This window comes from Cervus elaphus, chromosome 12, assembly GCF_910594005.1.
Source record: "Cervus elaphus chromosome 12, mCerEla1.1, whole genome shotgun sequence".
In the NCBI taxonomy this organism is placed as follows: Eukaryota; Metazoa; Chordata; class Mammalia; order Artiodactyla; family Cervidae; genus Cervus; species Cervus elaphus.
Window position 1 is genome coordinate 40,701,985 of NC_057826.1, and position 17,077 is coordinate 40,719,061.

Below are 17,077 nucleotides of genomic sequence, written 5' to 3' on the forward strand. Positions count from 1 at the left end.
TCTGTCATTATACTACCACAGTCATTATGGTAACAACTCAATGCACCCATGTAATATGCCTTACATATTTGGGAACACATTTATTATGTTATATATAAACATGACCTTCTTGTAAACATAAATCCAGATTTTACAGTATGAATGTATTATCATGACTGAAGCTGAAGGGAAAGTGTCTACATATTGTAATTAACATTACCTCTATCATTCTATAGTTATATTTTATAGATAGTTGGTCTATAAAAGAAAAGCCAGCAAATATGACAGATTTCATTCCCTAATTAAATCTGGCCATGAAAGATACTCTAAGCTTATGCATCAGTACTCTCCTTTCTATCTAAGAGAAAGTATAATATTGAATAAGAGGGAAATAGCAGGAATAAAGGGACTTGAAGGAAAGGTAAACACTGACTTCTTCACAACATTTTTTACAGTGGTAAGATCTTCAGAAAGCAACTATTTCATATGTCCTTAAATAGATATATTTACCCCATTTTGAAGGTATTACAAATAGGCTGAATCAATTCTTCATTGTATTGATATAAATTTAAACTAACTGGATTTTGCCACATAAATTATTTCCCTTTGAGCTTCCTGAACTGAACAAGGAGAAGAGCTAGCTGCTAGAGAATGTGCTCCAAGAGGGCAGGGTTTGTCTCTGAATTGAGCTGAGGACAGAACTGGCTCTCACTGAAGGTTTGTTGAATACTGCATGAACACATCAGCATAACATCCTTCTTAGCTTTTGAAGCAATTGTTAACATTTCCCTGAGCCTCTCCTTCAGAGCTTTGTTTTCCAAAAATTTTCTTCTCTTTTAATTAAGGTGCATCTACATATGTGTTTAGGTCTTCCCTGCTGGTTCAGCAGTAAAGAATCTCCCTGCAATGCAGGAGCCACAGGAGACACGGGTTTGAACCCTGGGTCAGGAAGATCCCCTGTAGGAGACAAGGACTACTCACTCCAGTATTCTTGCCTGGGAAATCCCGTGGACAGGAGCCTGGCAGGCTACAGTCCATAGGGTTGCAAAGAATCGGACACGACTGAAGTGACTTAGCATGCCCACATGCACATGTGTTTATATATGTGTGTTTCGCTGTTTATACTAGATTTTTAACTTTTGGAGTTCAGAAACCAGTGCTGCTTTTCTTAGTTTGTATCCTAAAATTACCATACAGTTCTATGCATTCTGACAATGTTCCATAAACACTTAAAAAGATAAATATCCATTCCTCTGCATTTTCTTCAAAGACCTCAATTTCTAGATAAGCAGCTGTAGAACTCTGAATTGGATGAGCTCTGACTAGTGCTAAGCATAGTATAGTGGGAAATGGTTTCTATATGTGGCATATATGGGAAATAGATGACACATATTAACTAGGCTACATTAATCCCGATGAAGCAGGTAACAATTCTATCACTGGAGAATAGGGAAACTAAAGCCTGGAGAATAAATAAGAGGATGAAGCGAAGGCATGAGATAAAAATTAGAATTTCCTATAATTAAGTGACTATTTTAGAAAACAGTTTCTGGGGACTTGATTTATGCATATAATATTCACTTGGGATTTTCTTTTCATTGTCTTAAGCACAGGAAAGAGAATGTCTCAAGTTCAAAGTATAATTAACAGTAGTTACATGAAATGGTTTACAAAACTTTAAATTTCTACATGGTTTCCCATCCAAGTACTAACCAGGCCCGACCCTGCTTAGCTTCCGAGATCAGACGAGATCGGGCGCGTTCAGGGTGGTATGGCCGTAGCCTACATGGTTTTAAAGTTGATTTTTTTTTTTTTTTACTGTATTTTGATAAGAGTCATTAAAAAGCAGCATTTAGGGAAAGGATATATAATTAAATAAAACAGTAGGGTAACAGTCCTGTAGTAACTACAAGTTTTGTAAAAACAATTTCAACAATGGTTAGAAAGAATTAAAATTGTATAAAGTCATATGAGCAGGATTCATATAACAACTGTGTTTTTATTATCAAAAATCTATCAGTTTAAATAGTTAATCTTTTTTAAAGGTAGTAGGTTCTGCTTATAATCATTTTCAATGGCTTTAACTGGAATTATATTCAATTTCAGTATATTCAAGATATATTATGTCAGCAATAATCATTACTATAAAGTTTAAGTACAAAAGTAAAGATGTTACTAATTCCATACTTTCACGGTATTATATAGTGATTAAAAGCCAGACCACTTGGGTTCAAATTCCACTTCTGCCACTTACCAGCTGAGAGAATCTGGGCAAATTACTTAACTTCTTTGTGCCTGAGCTTCTTGATCTTTAAACTGGGGATAATATGAGTACTTGCCTTATAGTCTTGGTGATAAGTAAATATATTAATATATAAGAGTGCTTAAACAATCCTTTGCATGTGGTATGAACTCAATAAACACTAGGTATTATTGTTATTATGATTATAGCAATGCAAAGAAATAGAGAAAACAATAGAGTGGGAAAGACTAGAGATCTCAAGAAAATAAGAGATACCAAGGGAACATTTCATGCAAAGATGGGCTCAGTAAAGGACAGAAACAGTATGGATCTAACAGAAGCAAAAGAGATTAAGAAGAGGTGGCAAGAATACACAGAAGAACTATACAAAAAAGGTCTTAATGACTCAGATAACCATGATGGTGTAGTCACTCACCTAGAGCCAGATCCTGGAGTGTGAAGTCAAGAGGGCCTTAAGAAGCATTACTACAAACAAAACTAGTGGAGGTGATGGAATTCCAGTTGAGCTGTTTCAAATCCTAAAAGATGATGCAGTTAAAGCACTGCACTCAACATGCCAGCAAATTTGGAAAACTCAGCAGTGGCCACAGGACCTGCAAAGGTCAGTTTGCATTCCAATCACAAAGAAGGGCAATCCCCCAAAATGTTCAAACTATTGTACAATTGTGCTCATTTCACATGGTAGCAAAGTAATGCTCAAAATTCTCCAAGAACTTCCAGATGTACAAACTGGGTTTAGAAAAGGCAGAGGAACCAGAGATCTAATTGCCAAATTCTATTGGATCATAGACAAAGCAAGGGAATTCCAGAAAAACATCTACTTCTGTCTCATTGACTACATTAAAGCTTTTGACTGTGTGGTTCACAACAAACTGTGGGAAATATTTAAAGAGATAGGAATACCAGACCACCTTACCTGTCTCCTGAGAAACCTGTAGGCAGGTCAAGAAGCAACAGTTAGAACATTACATGGAACAACTGACTGGTTCAAAATTTGGAAAGGAATATGTCTAGGCTATATGTCGTCACCTTGCTTATTTAACTTATACGCAGAGTACATCACATGAAATGCCAGGCTAGATGACTCACAAACTGGAATTAGTATTGCCAGGAGTAATACCAACAACCTCAGATATGCAGATGACACCACCCTAATGACAGAAAGTGAAAAGGAACTAAAGAGCCTCTTGATGAAGGTGAAAGAGGAGAGTGAAAAAGCTGGCTGAAACTCAACATTCAAAAAACCAAGATCATGACATCTGGTCCCAACATTTCAAGCAAATAGATGGGGAAAAAATGGAAACAGTGGCAGATTTTTTTATGTGGGGCTCCAAAATTACTGCAGACAGTGACTGTACCAATGAAATTAAAAGACACTTGTTCCTTGGAAGAAAAGTTAAGACAAACAGTGTATTGAAAGGCAGACATCACTTTCTGACAAAGTGATGTCAGTGTGTGTGTATATATATATATATATATTTACATATAGTCAAAGTTATGGTTTTTCCAGTAGTCATGTATGTAAGTGGCCATAATGAAACATAAGTGACAAAGAATTGATGCTTTTGAATTATGGGGCTAGAGAAGACTCTTGAGAGTTCCTTGGACTCTCAAGGAGATCAAACCAGTCAATCCTAAAGGAAATCAACCCAGATATTCGTTGGAAGGACTGATGCTGAAGCTGGAGCTCCAATACTTTGGCCACCTGACGCAAAGAGTAGAAGCACTGGGAAAGAGCGTGATGCTGGGAAAGAGGAGGCAGGAGGAGAAGGGAGTGACAGAGGATGAGATGGTTGGATGGCATCACTGAATCAATGAACATGAATTTAAGCAAACTCTGGGAGACAGTGAAGGATAGGAAAGTCTGGGATACTGCAGTCCATGGCGTTGCCAAGAGTCAAATGCAACTTAACAACTGAGCAATGATTTTAGTAAATTGGAAATGTAATTCTAGAGAAGAAAAAGTTTCAAATATCTAACTTTTTTGAAACCAAGTATCTTTTTCTACAAAATAAAAAAATTGATAGTTTGCACTTCCCACATTTAATAAGGATTAAGTGTTTGTATTTACATGTTCTAAGTGGTTGGGGGGTGTCAGGCTGAGTAAATAATCACATTAATAATCTTAACTCCCAATTGAAACAAATAAGAACAAATGGTCATTCTTGGATAATCCGCAAAACTAAGTGAATTACTGACATATCTTTCTGTGATTCCTTGCAGACATCATGGAAATCAGGACAGTGGCCGTTGGAATTGTAGCAATCAAAGGAGTGGAAAGTGAATATTATCTTGCAATGAACAAGGAAGGAAAGCTCTATGCAAAGGTATTGGTAGATAATAGCTTAGACTTAATTTCTCAAACTTATTTTTGACAAAAGTATCTCCCCTTTCTGAAAAGTAAAAATGAAATTAATTCCTCTCAAACTATGTAATTCAATGATTTCATTAAAATATTTTCTATTTAGGAATTAAGGAAAAATGTTTTCTGTGTCACCTTGGACAATTTGTTTAAGCTCTCTGGCCTTCGTTTCATCATCTGTAAAATAAGTTGGATTAACTGACCCTTAAGGATCCTTCTGGGCTTCCCCAATGGCTCAGTGGTAGAGAATCCACCTGCAATGCGGGAGATGTGGGTTTGATCCCTGGGTTGGGAAGATCCCCTGGAGGAGGAAGTGGCAATCCACTCCAGTATTCATGACTGGAGAATCTCATGGACAGAGGAGCCCGGCGAGCCACAGTCCAAAGTGCTGCAAAGACTGAGCATGCATGCATGCAAGGATCCTTCTACCTCTAAAATTTCATTTGCACTTTAGATACTTAAGATATAAAATTTCCATCTATCAGCTCTTTTTGTTAAAGTTCATGCAGTTTGCACTTTGCATATATGAAAATTCTTGGTGAAAAAAATCCAGACTTTTGTTTATCAATATCAGTCTCACAATGATGGACTTTTGACTTGTAAGCATTCCCACTGCTCCCACTTTATTACAATACAAAATATGTAACAGTTTATCCCGCTATAATACAGTATAATTGGCTTTTCTTTTGTATTCCTGGCATAGACTACATAAAAATATAAGTTAAACTGAATGAATGACAAGTTGAATGGATGAGCAAATTAACTTTTTAATTTTCCACCACAATCACAGGTAGTATAATAGTAAACGAATAAAAGTTGTAAAATATGACTTCAGCTGAGGGAAGCAGTATGTGTGTGTGCTCAGTCAGAGGATCTGCTAATTATATAAAAATCTCAAGGTTAGGAAAAGAGTGACTTGGGCATAGTAATATGAGAGCTGCTAATTAGAGGAAAATAGCTCTTAAGAGTAGTAGCAACTGATTGCCAAAAAGCAACATGTTTGGAACTATGCTGCATAAGTAAATGTATAGCATTTTAGCTTTGTAAAAAAATTGATCTTTTTTCAAATATGCTATCGAACAAACTGCATTATTCTTGATCAAAAAAGTCGTGTAGGTTTTAATTTTACTAAATATTATGCTTATTCTTTGAGTCCTTCTAAAAATCATTTGGATAATGTTGTTTGTTGTTATTCATTGCAGAAAGAATGCAACGAAGACTGCAACTTCAAAGAATTAATTCTGGAAAACCATTACAACACATATGCATCAGCTAAATGGACACACAGTGGAGGAGAAATGTTTGTTGCCTTAAATCAAAAGGGGGTTCCAGTTAGAGGGAAAAAAACGAAGAAAGAACAAAAAACAGCCCATTTTCTTCCTATGGCAATAACCTAATCATATATGGCATATAAGAAACCAGTTCCAGCAGGGAGATTTCTTTAAGTGGACTGTTTTCTTTTTTTATCTTTTCTTTTCTCTTTTTTAAACTAACCAAGAAAGGCTGGAAAACTACTGAAAAACTGATCAAGCTGGACTTGCGCATTTATGTTTATTTTAAGAGACTGCATTAAAGAAAGATTTGAAAAAAATATACACAAAAATCAGATTTAGTAACTAAAAGTTGTAAAAAGTTGTAAAACTGGTTGTACAATCATGATGTTAGTAATAGTAATGTTTTTTCTTAAGTTAATTTACCCTTAAGAGTATGTTAGATTTGATTATCTGATAATGATTATTTAAATATTCCTATTTGCTTATAAAATGGCTGCTATAATAATAATAATGCAGATGATGTTATACAAGATGTGTCAGACCTAAAGGCTGCTGGAATGATTTGTCAGATAATCAAGCCAACACTAACTATGGAAGATGAGCAGTATTTGAATACGTTCTAGTGAAAAATTATGAACCACTCTAATTAGAAAAGAAACAAGTATTCTCAAAAATTCCATTATGGAAATGAGTCAAAGAGGTAGTTTTATAAAAGTATAGAATTAGAACATGCTTGTACCTACCAATTAACAAGAACAAAATTTGTAATGCTGCTCCAACTGAAAGGGTATTGCTTACAGGATGTTTTAAAAAATCTTGTATATAAAATAGCAACAATGATGATAATACTGTATTTCATCTCACTCACCACAAAATAACATTTTATAATCCCTAAAAGTAAAATTCAAAAATCTTTTATGTGTTTTTGAAGTAACATAATCTATCTTTTGTATAATTCATATTCGGGAATATGGCTTTTAATAATGTTCTTCCCGCAAATAATTGTGCTTTTCTCCTCTGGTTACAGCATTAAACTCTATTTTAAGTTGTATTTGAACTTTACTGTTTTGTTATTTAAGTTTATGTTATTTATAAAAAAAAAAACAACCTTAACAAGCTGTATCTGTTTCATATGCTTTTAATTCTAAAGCAATAACAAAACCGTCTGGCTCCACTGCAAGTCCCCCTCCCCCTTGTGACCAACAGCAAGTCTAGTACACAGCAGTGAGGCCAGTAAGTCCTGGATGGCAGACAAAAATGACAGCCTGCAGCATTTCTTACAATAGTCGTCTCACAGGGAACGATACAAAAATGTGAAATATGTTTTGCGACATTCTCATCAACTAAGTTGGATCTTATAAGTAAAATCACTGCAGATAAAAGGACTTACAGGATTTAAAAGTTAAGCTTTGTTTGAGTTCATGAGAAGAAAAGTAAAATACTTTTAAAATATGCATACTTAAGTTAGTAGTTTTTCTAATCTCTAGAAATCTCTGCCATTTAAAATATGCCAGCATTGAAAGTTGCTTTCCTATTGAATGGGGAAGACACAATGTCTGAAGTGGAGTCTATAGTTAGGGATTTGAGACTCTGAATAGTAATCAAGGCTTGAGGTCAGGCTACATATGATGGACTTATTGGAATGATAAACTTCTACTTCATAATACTTCCATTAGAAGACCTTCATAGTTCTTTATTGTTCAATAGAAGGCCAACATTTATCTAAGTTAAACTGGTGATATGCTAACAATGGTGGTTTTGATTTCAAACTATTTGTCATTTAAGTCCCTTTATTTCATACAAATATCTCATAAAACATTTATAGGTAAGAGTTACATGTAAAGGCTAGGTCAACAGAAATAACAGATTCATTTGATTTTCTTGTGGCTCACTTACATGATGAGGCTGTAGGAAGCTATGAGGGATTGCCTGTCCTCAGGTATTCTCTGGGGAAATGCCATGCCTGACAGTCTTTATTATTTGACTCCAGGGCCTTGCTAACCTAGGTTCCTAGATCAGGCTTCTGTGCCCAGTGTCTTGGGAACATATCAAGAGAAGAAAAGAATCGATGTTTCTCATTATTTGTTTTCCTTACTGCCTAGCAGAGTGTCTCTACCCATAATCAATTTTTATATTAATTCACTCAATATTTAATATCAAAGCAAATTCATAATGAAACTATTTTTAATTAATTTTAAAAAGTTAGCAAAAACCACTACAATATTGTAATTAGCCTCCAACAAATTAAAAAAATGGAAAAAAAAGTTAGGGTGAAACATGGTTATATGGAAATTTAAACAGAAATAGTGTGTATGTATATAATCTATGAGCTATACTAGGATCAAATACTCTGACTAGAGTTATGCTCATGAATAAATTTATAAAGCAAGACTGAATTAATCAATATTTAGCAGTAAATCTGATCCAGTAGTGTTTCTAGAAACACTTAACAATTCTTTATCCTTCCCCCTTTATTTATACTTAATGTGCAAGTTTTAGAAAATAAAATCTGCTAATTACATACACTTAGAATTCAAGAGTCTTATAAGTACAAGGAATCTTCGTCCTTACTATTCATTTGTAGACAAGGGAATTGAGATCGTATTTTAATAGATCCCAAATAACACAGCAGGTTAGGTTCAGAGCTGCAACAAGAGTTGAGCTCACTCAGCATGTGCTTCTTGCTCTTAGATGATTACAATTATTAGTTAATAACCTTTTTAAAAAAGTATTCCTATAGAAATATAACCTTTACATTTGCATGCAAATGTGCCATGTTTTGGCAGTTCATTTGATTATATAATAATTAGTCTATACTGTGATGATTTGAATCGAAAGGAGGAAAAAAATGAAATTTCCAATTCTGATTCCTATTCAACTCTTACATGCACCTCTTTATTTACATATGGAGATCACTGTGCAAATTAGCCAGATAAACAGAGTAATCTTTTCTAAATGTTCTTTGAAAGAGAAAACTGGTTAAATACATTGGTTTCCAAGAATTAGGAAGGAAAAAATTAAATAGTTAACAAAAGAATAAAAAATATATTTTCAATGCAATTAGTGAACTAAAATATTTTTACATAAAAACACTATAATATAAATTATCAGGCTTTGAGTTGGCAAAAATTCAACTTAATGAGAGAAAAGAAAGGATGCTGGATATAAATTCTTGGTTTCCGTCTCTTAGTGTTTGCCCTTCTGGTTCCTAAAGAACATAGAAGGACTATGGAGCTGGCTGTGTGTTCGTCAGTCGCTTTAGTCGTGTCCAACTCTTTGCGATCCTGTGGACTTAAGCCTACCAGGTTCTTCTGTCCATGGGATTCTCCAGGCAAGAATACTGGAGTGGGTTGCCATGCCCTCATCCAGGGGATCTTTCCAACCCAGGGATCAAACCTGTATCTCGTGCATTTCCTGCATTGCAGGCAGATTCTTTAACTACTGAGCCACCTGAGAAGCCTGGAACTGGCTGTACTAAAGGCAATTCTCTAACCACAAATATCCTAAATCAATGCCTCTCAAATTTCCTACTAAAATACCAATAATAGTAGAGGTAGAGAATGAGTCTAAGGAATAATGAAAAGGTATCCCACCAAAGATACAAAATTTCTTGAAAATTTTTCTTAAAACTCATGTGATTCTTACATTTTATTCCATAATACACTTATGTCTGCTTTAATATAAAATTCACACCAGTGGGAAAAAGTGATATGTCAGAAAGATGTATAAGTTTTATCATGTGGCTTCATTTACACTACAATCCTACTGCCATATACCTAGGCATAAATAAGACACAAGAGATCCTGTACTTCTCACAGTTCAACTTTACACACAGATGACACTTGGTTAAAGAAAACCAAAACTTTATATATTATAAAAGTTTGCTATGAACCACAGCAACATTAAAAATATTTAAGGACCAGTATGAGTGGTTGATGCCATCAAGGTTTTGCATTCATTATGTCAGCAAATCTGGAAGACCCAACAGTGGCCACAGGACTGGAGAAGGTCAATCCTCATCCCAATTCCCAAGAAAAAAAGTGAAAAAATGAAGTTGCTCAGTTGTGTCTGACTCTTTGCCACCCCATGGACTATAGACTACCAGAGTCCTCCGTCCATGGGATTTTCCAGGCAAGAATACTGGAGTGGGTTGCCATTTTCTCCTTCAATTCCCAAGAATGGTAGTACCAAAGAAGATGCTACCCATCACACAACTGCACCCATCTCACATGCTAGTAAGGTCATGCTTAAAATCTTGCATGCTAGGTTTCAGCATCATGTGAACCAAGAACTTCCAGATGTCCAAGCTGGGTTTAGAAAAGGAAGAGGAACTAGAGGTCAAATTGCCAACATTTGCTGGAGTATAGAGAAAGCAAGAGAATTTCAGAAAAACGTCTATCTCTGTTTCACTGACTATGCTAAAGCCTTTGACTGTGTTGAAAAGTTGTGGAAAGTTCTTAGAGAGACGGGAATACCAGACCATCTTACCTGTCTCCTGCGAAACCTGTATGTGGGTCAAGAAGCAACAGTTAGAACCATGTATGGAACAACTGACTTGTTCAAGATTGAGAAAGGAGTATGACAGGGCTGTCTGCTGTCACACTGTTTGTTTAACCTATAGGCTGAGCACATCATGAGAAATGCTGGGCTGGATGAGTTACAAGCTGGAATCAAGATATGCAGGAGAAACATCAACAATCTCAGATATGCAGATGATACCACACTAATGGCAGAAGGCAAAGAACTAATAAGCCTCTTTTTTTTCTTTCTTAATTAAATGTATTTATTTTAGTTGGAGTCTAATTACTATACAATATTGTAGTGGTTTTTGCCATACATTGACATTAATCAGCCATGGGTTTACATGTGTTCCCCATCTTGAACCCCCCTCCCACCTCGCTCCCCATCCCATCCCTCTGGGTCGTCCCAGTGCACCAGCCCTGAGCACCCTGTCCTGATGAGCCTCTTCATGAGGGTGAAGGAGTAGAGTGAAAGAGTCAACTTAAGACTAAATATTAAAAAAAAACTAAGATCATGGCATCTGGCCCCATTACTGAGCGTCAAATAAATGGGAAAAGGTAGAAGTCGTGACAGATTTCCTCTTCTTCAGCTACAAAAATCACTGCAGATGGTGACTGCAGTCATGCAATCAGAAGATGATTGCTTCTTAGCAGGAAAGCTATGACAAACATAGACAGTGTGTTGAAAAGCAGAGGTGTTACTCTGCCAACAAAGGTCCATATAGTCAAGGCTATGGTTTTCTCAGTGGTTATATACAGTTTGTGACAGCTGGAGTGTAAAGAAGGCAGAATGCCAAAGAATTGACGCCTTTGAACTGTGGTGCTGGAGAAGACTCCTGAAAGTCTCTTGAAGAGCAAGGAGATCAAACCAGTCAATCTTAAGGAGGACAAACCCTGAATATTCACTGGAAGGGCTGATGCTGAAGCTGAAGCTCCAGTATTTCAGTTATCTGATTCAAACAGATGAATCACTGGAGAAGTCCCTGGGAAAGATTGAGGGCAGAGGAGAAGAGGGCATCAGAGGATGAGATGGCTGGACAGCATCACCAATACAATGAACATGAACTTGGGCAAACCCTGGGAGATGGTGAGGAACAGGGACTCCTGGCATGCTGCAGTCTAAGGGGTTGCAAAGAGTTGGACATGACTGGGCAACTGAACAACAACAACAATGAGTGGTTACCTGTCACTCAGAATATACCACTACTCTATTAGAATAGATGCAGGTTCCTAGACTAACTTGTGGGCACCAGATGATTATCAGCTTTGAACATTTCTATGACTGCCTTAAAACAGAGTTTTTAGAGAATACCTATTAATTGGTCTGTCTGGTTTGAGTTCTTAATGCATATCTTAATATGATATAGTTCATAAAAACATCATGTCTAGCTATTCCAGCACTGTTGCCAGGTTACTCCTTTTTTTAAATTTTATTTTTTTATTGAAGTATAGTTGATACACATTATATAAGTTACAGGTGTTCAATACAGTGATTCATAGTTTTTGAAGGTTATACTCCACTTATAGTTATTATATTGGCTATATTCCCTGTCTTTTACAACTTATCCTCGTAGCTTATTTTAGACAAAATAGTTTGTATCTCAATCTCCTACCCCTCTATTGCCCCTCCCTCAGCTACTTTTTATTCTGCTTCTCTATTTATTCAGCAAAGCTGCTGCTTTCAATGAAGGTAATATTCCTCCCACATATTTTCCCACTCATCCTCTAACTTTGAGTGGCTTGTCAAGAAAATATACTTTTTCTTGAGTTGAGAAGACTTGATGGGAAGCAACAGAGAAAGTCCTAGTCTCTTTCCAATAACTCCTGTATTTACTCTCACCTGAGAAACACTTCAGTTTCCTTTTACTTCCTGGTTACTTCCAAATCCTCAAATTGAATCTATGAAATGATAAAAATTTATTTTATTTTCATATCAATAGAACTTGTATTCTAATAACTGAAATATGAGATGAATAATAACATTTATCTTGAAGATGGAAGGCCTTTTTCTTGACATATCCAGTCAGCCATGTATTAATTATCTATTGTTATATGACATATTGTCCTAAAACTTAATGGCTTAAATTGGTTTCAGACTATAAAACTTAATGGTTTAAAAATGATTTTAATTATCTCATAGCTAATGTGGTCAGCAACCTGGGCAAGGTTTAGCTAGGTGTCTCTAGTGAGAATCTTTTGTAAGGCTACAATCAAGGTGTTGGCCAGAAGCGCAGTTATTTGTTCCTTCAATGCTCAACTCAGAGAGAGATTTACCTTAGGTCCTCACTGGTTGTGGGTTTGAAATACCACTTCTTCACCACATAAACCTCGCCAAAGCTCCATTTGCCACATGGCAGTTAGTTTCCCACAGAGCAAGGAATTAGAAAGAATGAGAGAGAAAGAGCGCCCCAAACGGAAGCCACAGTATTTCATAGCCTCATCTTCAGTACTCTTCTATCACTTCTGCCTGTATTCAAGGGGAACGAATGAACAAAGGCAGACAAACCAGAAAGCAAGAATTATTGGAGGCCATCTTAAAGGCCTAACACAAGTCATAAACAATGAGTTTAAGGTCACTTCCATTAAGGCAGGCTTCTTCAGGGCCTAATATGAGTCATTTGTGGCTTTCAGTGGTGAGCCATTCAGCAGAGAAAGATGAAGTAGGCTTACCCTCGGTGGCACACACTCAATGCTTTCCTGAGGGATACCTTATAGTACAATGCCACTTAGGATAAATGAAAAAAGGTTTGAACCACAGTGTGAACTGCCTATTAGCTTGAGTTATGCTTCCTTAGATCTCTGAATGTAGCTGGAAAACTAACAGGATTACTTTGCCTCTACATGAAGGAAATGACTCTGCCTTCAGATCCAAAATGAAGATAACCCTCCTCTTCACCTTCCTACCTCAAGATAATAAGATCATATATGCTAATTGAAATGGTGGAGGTAGTCAGTCATAAGTTACCCAAGACCACCTAAGGGTAAAGAGCTAAACACACTTGAAAAAAAATTGATTTTAGTGCAAGATACACATTGGAATCAGCTGGGAATTTTTTTTTTTTTTTTTTAAATAATGAGGCCTAGGTCCCACTTCAGATCAACTGCAGCAGTATATCTGGGATGCAGCTCAAGCAATGGTATTTTTAAAGCTCTCCAGGAGATTTTAATTGGCCTATGCATTTGAGAACCAATTAGCTAAGAGATGGCAACATGTGGGGAGGGGACATTTTAGGAATTACACCTGATTCTTCATCCTTGTTTCTTCCTTAAACACCCCGAAAAGCCTTATGTTGCTTCCCACCTAATTCCATATTTTCTAATATTATTCTAAAGTGTACAGTGCTTCTAGACACTAGGTTTTCCTAGGTATTTCCATATTTTGCTATTCACACTGGGGCTAAAATAAATACAAACACTGAAAAGAGAGCTACAAGTCTTTATGCATTGGAACAATTATGGAGTATAAAGTGCAAAAAGGGACACTCCCCCCATTCTCAATCCCCACCACACACGTACCACACGCCATTCTCAAACAGAGCAGACAGAGTTTAGATTCTGTTAAATTATATCTCAGATACTGTAATTTTTCTATTCAAAACTATACTTATTTTCCATATTAGAATGCAAGCCAAAGTTTTTAGAGTGGCCTATGGAGTGGCAATGGAAAAAGTTAAGTGATTAAAAACTTAGATGGTAATTTAGGTATCAGCAAGAAAAGAGGAAAAAAAGTAATAAAAGTCAATAATTATGCACTCAGATTGTTTGGCAGATATTACTAAATTCTCATGTCATTTTAAAGAAACTCAAACTGAACACTGTAGACAATATTTTAATGGGTATCATATGCCCATTGGTATGGAAAAGGCAATAGCTCCACATAAAAAAATTGATGAATGTGCAAAAGTTTGAAGTAAAGGAAATATTTAAGGCATGTATATATCCACTTAATGTCTCAACTTTAACAAAAGTTTTCTCTTAATCAACTTAAGGAATCAACTTAATGAAGTTAAGGGATCCAACTAGACTAGATGAGACTTTATTTAACTGGTCTCCTATTGTTCATTATTTTGGTTGTTTCAAATTTTTCACCAAATGAGATTCTTTTTGTACATATTTCTTTATATTTCTGATTGCCATATGAAGATAATTATAACAGAATTATTAGACAAGAAACCCTTAAAAAATGCAGACTGCAAATTTGATTTTCAGAAAACTTTTCCCCAATATATATTTCAAACTTTAGTACATAGAAGTAGATAAACATTTTCCTTAATATTTATGCTCCAAATGTAGTCAGCTTTTATTCTTATCTCTTCTTCCCTTTGACTATCTGTTAGCTAGACTCTTGCTAGCTCAGATGTATGTCTTTCTAGATCCTTCTACACCCTCACACCTGTCTAGAGTTTTGCTACTCTAGAATGTTCCCTAATCATTTTTATGTCAAGTTCCTTCCCATCTCAGATACTACCTATTTCCATAATCTCCCTAAAATACACTTTGATGATGCCCATTGTCAGTTCAAGAATTCACATTAGCTGCTCACTGCATATTTGGTTTTATTTAAATTCTTTAAAATAACATCCAAAGCTGTCAAACAATTGGTTCCCTTATCTGTCTAATCTTCTCACTGTTTATCACAAAACTTATAGTTTAGTCCACTGTGTTTATTCCATTGTCTTTCTTTCCTCACTAGTCCATATTTTTTTTAAAAAAGATCCTATTTATTTTTTTCCCTTACATATCCCAAGCACCTTTAATAGTATCTGACACAAAGTAAACAGTCAGCAAATATTCACTGAATGAATGGATAAACCAATTCTAATTCACTGACAGAATAATAAGCACACCTCATTACAAAGCGTTGTTCCAATTATTTAAGCAGTATGTAAATGTAGTTGTTGCAAATGAATAAAAATGTACCTTTGTGGGGTGGGTTCAAGATGACAGAATACTAGGATGCTGGACTCAGCTCCCCTCACGGAAATAAAAAAATTACAACTACATACAGAATGATTCTCACTGGGAACTAGCAGGATGGCTCTTCCGCAACCAAAGCTGTGAAGAGTCACACAGAATCTTGTAGGAAGGGAGAAGTGATCTGGTCAGGACTTGCATCCCTAGTAGAGGGTACAGAAGAGAAGGGGCTATATGACAGGCTCAGGGATTCTTCCTGAGGAGTGAGGGGTTTTGAGACAGGAGGGAAGGGGCAGGGCACAACTTTTAAAAGAATGACATAGCCATTGAGGATACTACATAAACTGGTTAGAATACATTAGGCCCAAGATAGCAGAAAATTTGACTTCCAGTAGACCTTGAGCCTTATTATATGTTCACTGCAATACATTAGCATGCTAAGTGACACACCCACAGATGCCATGACAGTTCCCAGGCTGATCATAAAAGGGCAAAAAGTGAGCAGTGGCCCAATTCCTAGAAATCCCTGCCCCTTTCCCCAAACAGTAGCAATAATCCTTCCACTCATTAGCCTAGGAAATTATCCAGCTCATGTAAACTAACCACCCCATATTTTGGGGACTCTTTAACCTGAGAAGACCTACACTCTATCTGCAGGGTGTGTTTTTCCCAGGACTGCTCTCACCTTCTGAGATGAACTGCATTCTGTCTATGAAATGTCTATCTCTGCTTTCTCTTTACTATGGCTCGCTCTTGCATTCTTTCCTGCTGGAGCCAAAGACCTCCACTGGACAGCCAATCCCAGGGCCTTACCCAGGACTGACCACCTTCTCATGCCCCATTTTCCTGCAACCTCTTTACAAAGGATATTAATAAATCTACTTCTTGCCTATCACTTAGCCTCTTACTGAATACCGTATGTGCCGAGATATAAAGAACCTGAGGTTCACTTTATCCTGAGATGGGCTGCACGGTTTCAGTTAAAATATTTTGGGTTTGAGTCCCAACTGAGGTCCAATTGGGTTTGAGTCCTATCCTAAGTCAGAGACTGTGAGTTCAAGTCCTATATGAAGTGTGACTTCATTTGAGTTCCACCTGAAGGGGTGTTGGCAACCACTGCCAGCATGCCAGCAGGAACCTGGTGCACACACTTGGGAGGGAATGAGGGTAGCTCCAGGGAAAAGAATGCTACTGCCAGAGAGTACATCCCTGCTCACACAGAAGGCAGTGAGACTAGATCCAGGGAAGAAATAATTATCACACTTCATGTTCCTTCCCACAAAGAGTGTGCCAGCTCAGTAGTGTGGCACCAACCCTTCTGGCCTGACTCAGCCTTTAACCAAAGCAAGGACACTGAGGAAAAGTGAAACCAGCACAGAAGTGCAACCCCAAGGCCTCAGGTCCCAGCCACATGGAGGAGAAGTCCTGGAGAAACCCAACTCTCTCAGGGCTCCTGCTCCAACCTCTTGGACCTTATCCCCTGAGAGAATGGTGATGGCCACTGAGCAAAGGAGAAGTATCAGGTTGCACTTGGCTCTGGCTCCAGCCCCTTCAACTCTAGCCCTACCTTCCATCAAGGTGGTGGCTGCCAACACACCCCAGGGAAAAATCTGGCCCTCGATCACTTCAGGTACAGCCACCCGTGAAAGCCACTGGCCATAAGAAGACTGAATAGGGACCTTCCCACACAAGTACTCACCATTAAGATCAAGATAGGTAACTGTTTAACCTAATTTCACAGAGAAAGAAATTTAAACAAAATGAG

General features: G+C 36.9%; 2 protein-coding genes and 1 pseudogene across 2 annotated transcripts in view; 1 reads left to right on the plus strand and 2 right to left on the minus strand.

The window, feature by feature from the left end:
• FGF7 (fibroblast growth factor 7) overlaps positions 1–6,935 on the plus strand; it is a 63,113-nt gene extending 56,178 nt beyond the window's left edge. The window contains exons 3-4 of the mRNA XM_043920929.1: positions 4,466–4,569; positions 5,807–6,935. Coding sequence (XP_043776864.1) covers positions 4,466–4,569; positions 5,807–6,001 — 299 coding nt within the window. The 3' untranslated portion in view covers positions 6,002–6,935. The remainder of the gene's footprint in view (positions 1–4,465; positions 4,570–5,806) is intronic.
• The window catches only part of FAM227B (family with sequence similarity 227 member B), a 221,168-nt gene that overhangs the window by 130,654 nt on the left and 73,437 nt on the right, over positions 1–17,077 (minus strand). The window lies entirely within an intron of this gene.
• On the minus strand, positions 1,644–1,762 carry LOC122705921 (annotated as a pseudogene).